Source organism: Mesitornis unicolor, unplaced genomic scaffold, assembly GCF_000695765.1.
Source record: "Mesitornis unicolor isolate BGI_N332 unplaced genomic scaffold, ASM69576v1 scaffold40264, whole genome shotgun sequence".
Taxonomy (NCBI): domain Eukaryota; kingdom Metazoa; phylum Chordata; class Aves; order Mesitornithiformes; family Mesitornithidae; genus Mesitornis; species Mesitornis unicolor.
In genome coordinates, this window is record NW_010182847.1 from 5,446 (window position 1) to 5,666 (window position 221).

Consider the following 221-nt stretch of genomic DNA (forward strand, 5'->3'; position numbering starts at 1 on the left):
CTTTTCCCCATCCCCCAGGTGATTTATCGCTGGACCCCGACACTGCCAACCCCTACCTGGTGCTGTCTGAGGACAAGAGGAGCGTCCGGCTCCGCGGGGCCCCCCAGGACCTCCCGGCGCACCCCAAAAGATTCGACTTCTCCTTCTGCGTCCTGGCGGCCGAGGGTTTCATATCGGGGCGCCACTACTGGGAGGTGGAGGTGGGGGACGGGGAAAGTTGG

At 64.7% G+C, this 221-nt stretch overlaps 1 protein-coding gene across 1 annotated transcript in view; it reads left to right on the plus strand.

The window, feature by feature from the left end:
• LOC104540185 (tripartite motif-containing protein 15-like) overlaps window positions 1-221 on the plus strand; it is a gene marked incomplete at its 5' end in the record, with an annotated part of 3,930 nt that overhangs the window by 3,380 nt on the left and 329 nt on the right. The window contains one exon of the mRNA XM_010183921.1: window positions 19-216. Within this exon, the coding sequence (XP_010182223.1) occupies window positions 19-216 (198 nt within the window). The remainder of the gene's footprint in view (window positions 1-18; window positions 217-221) is intronic.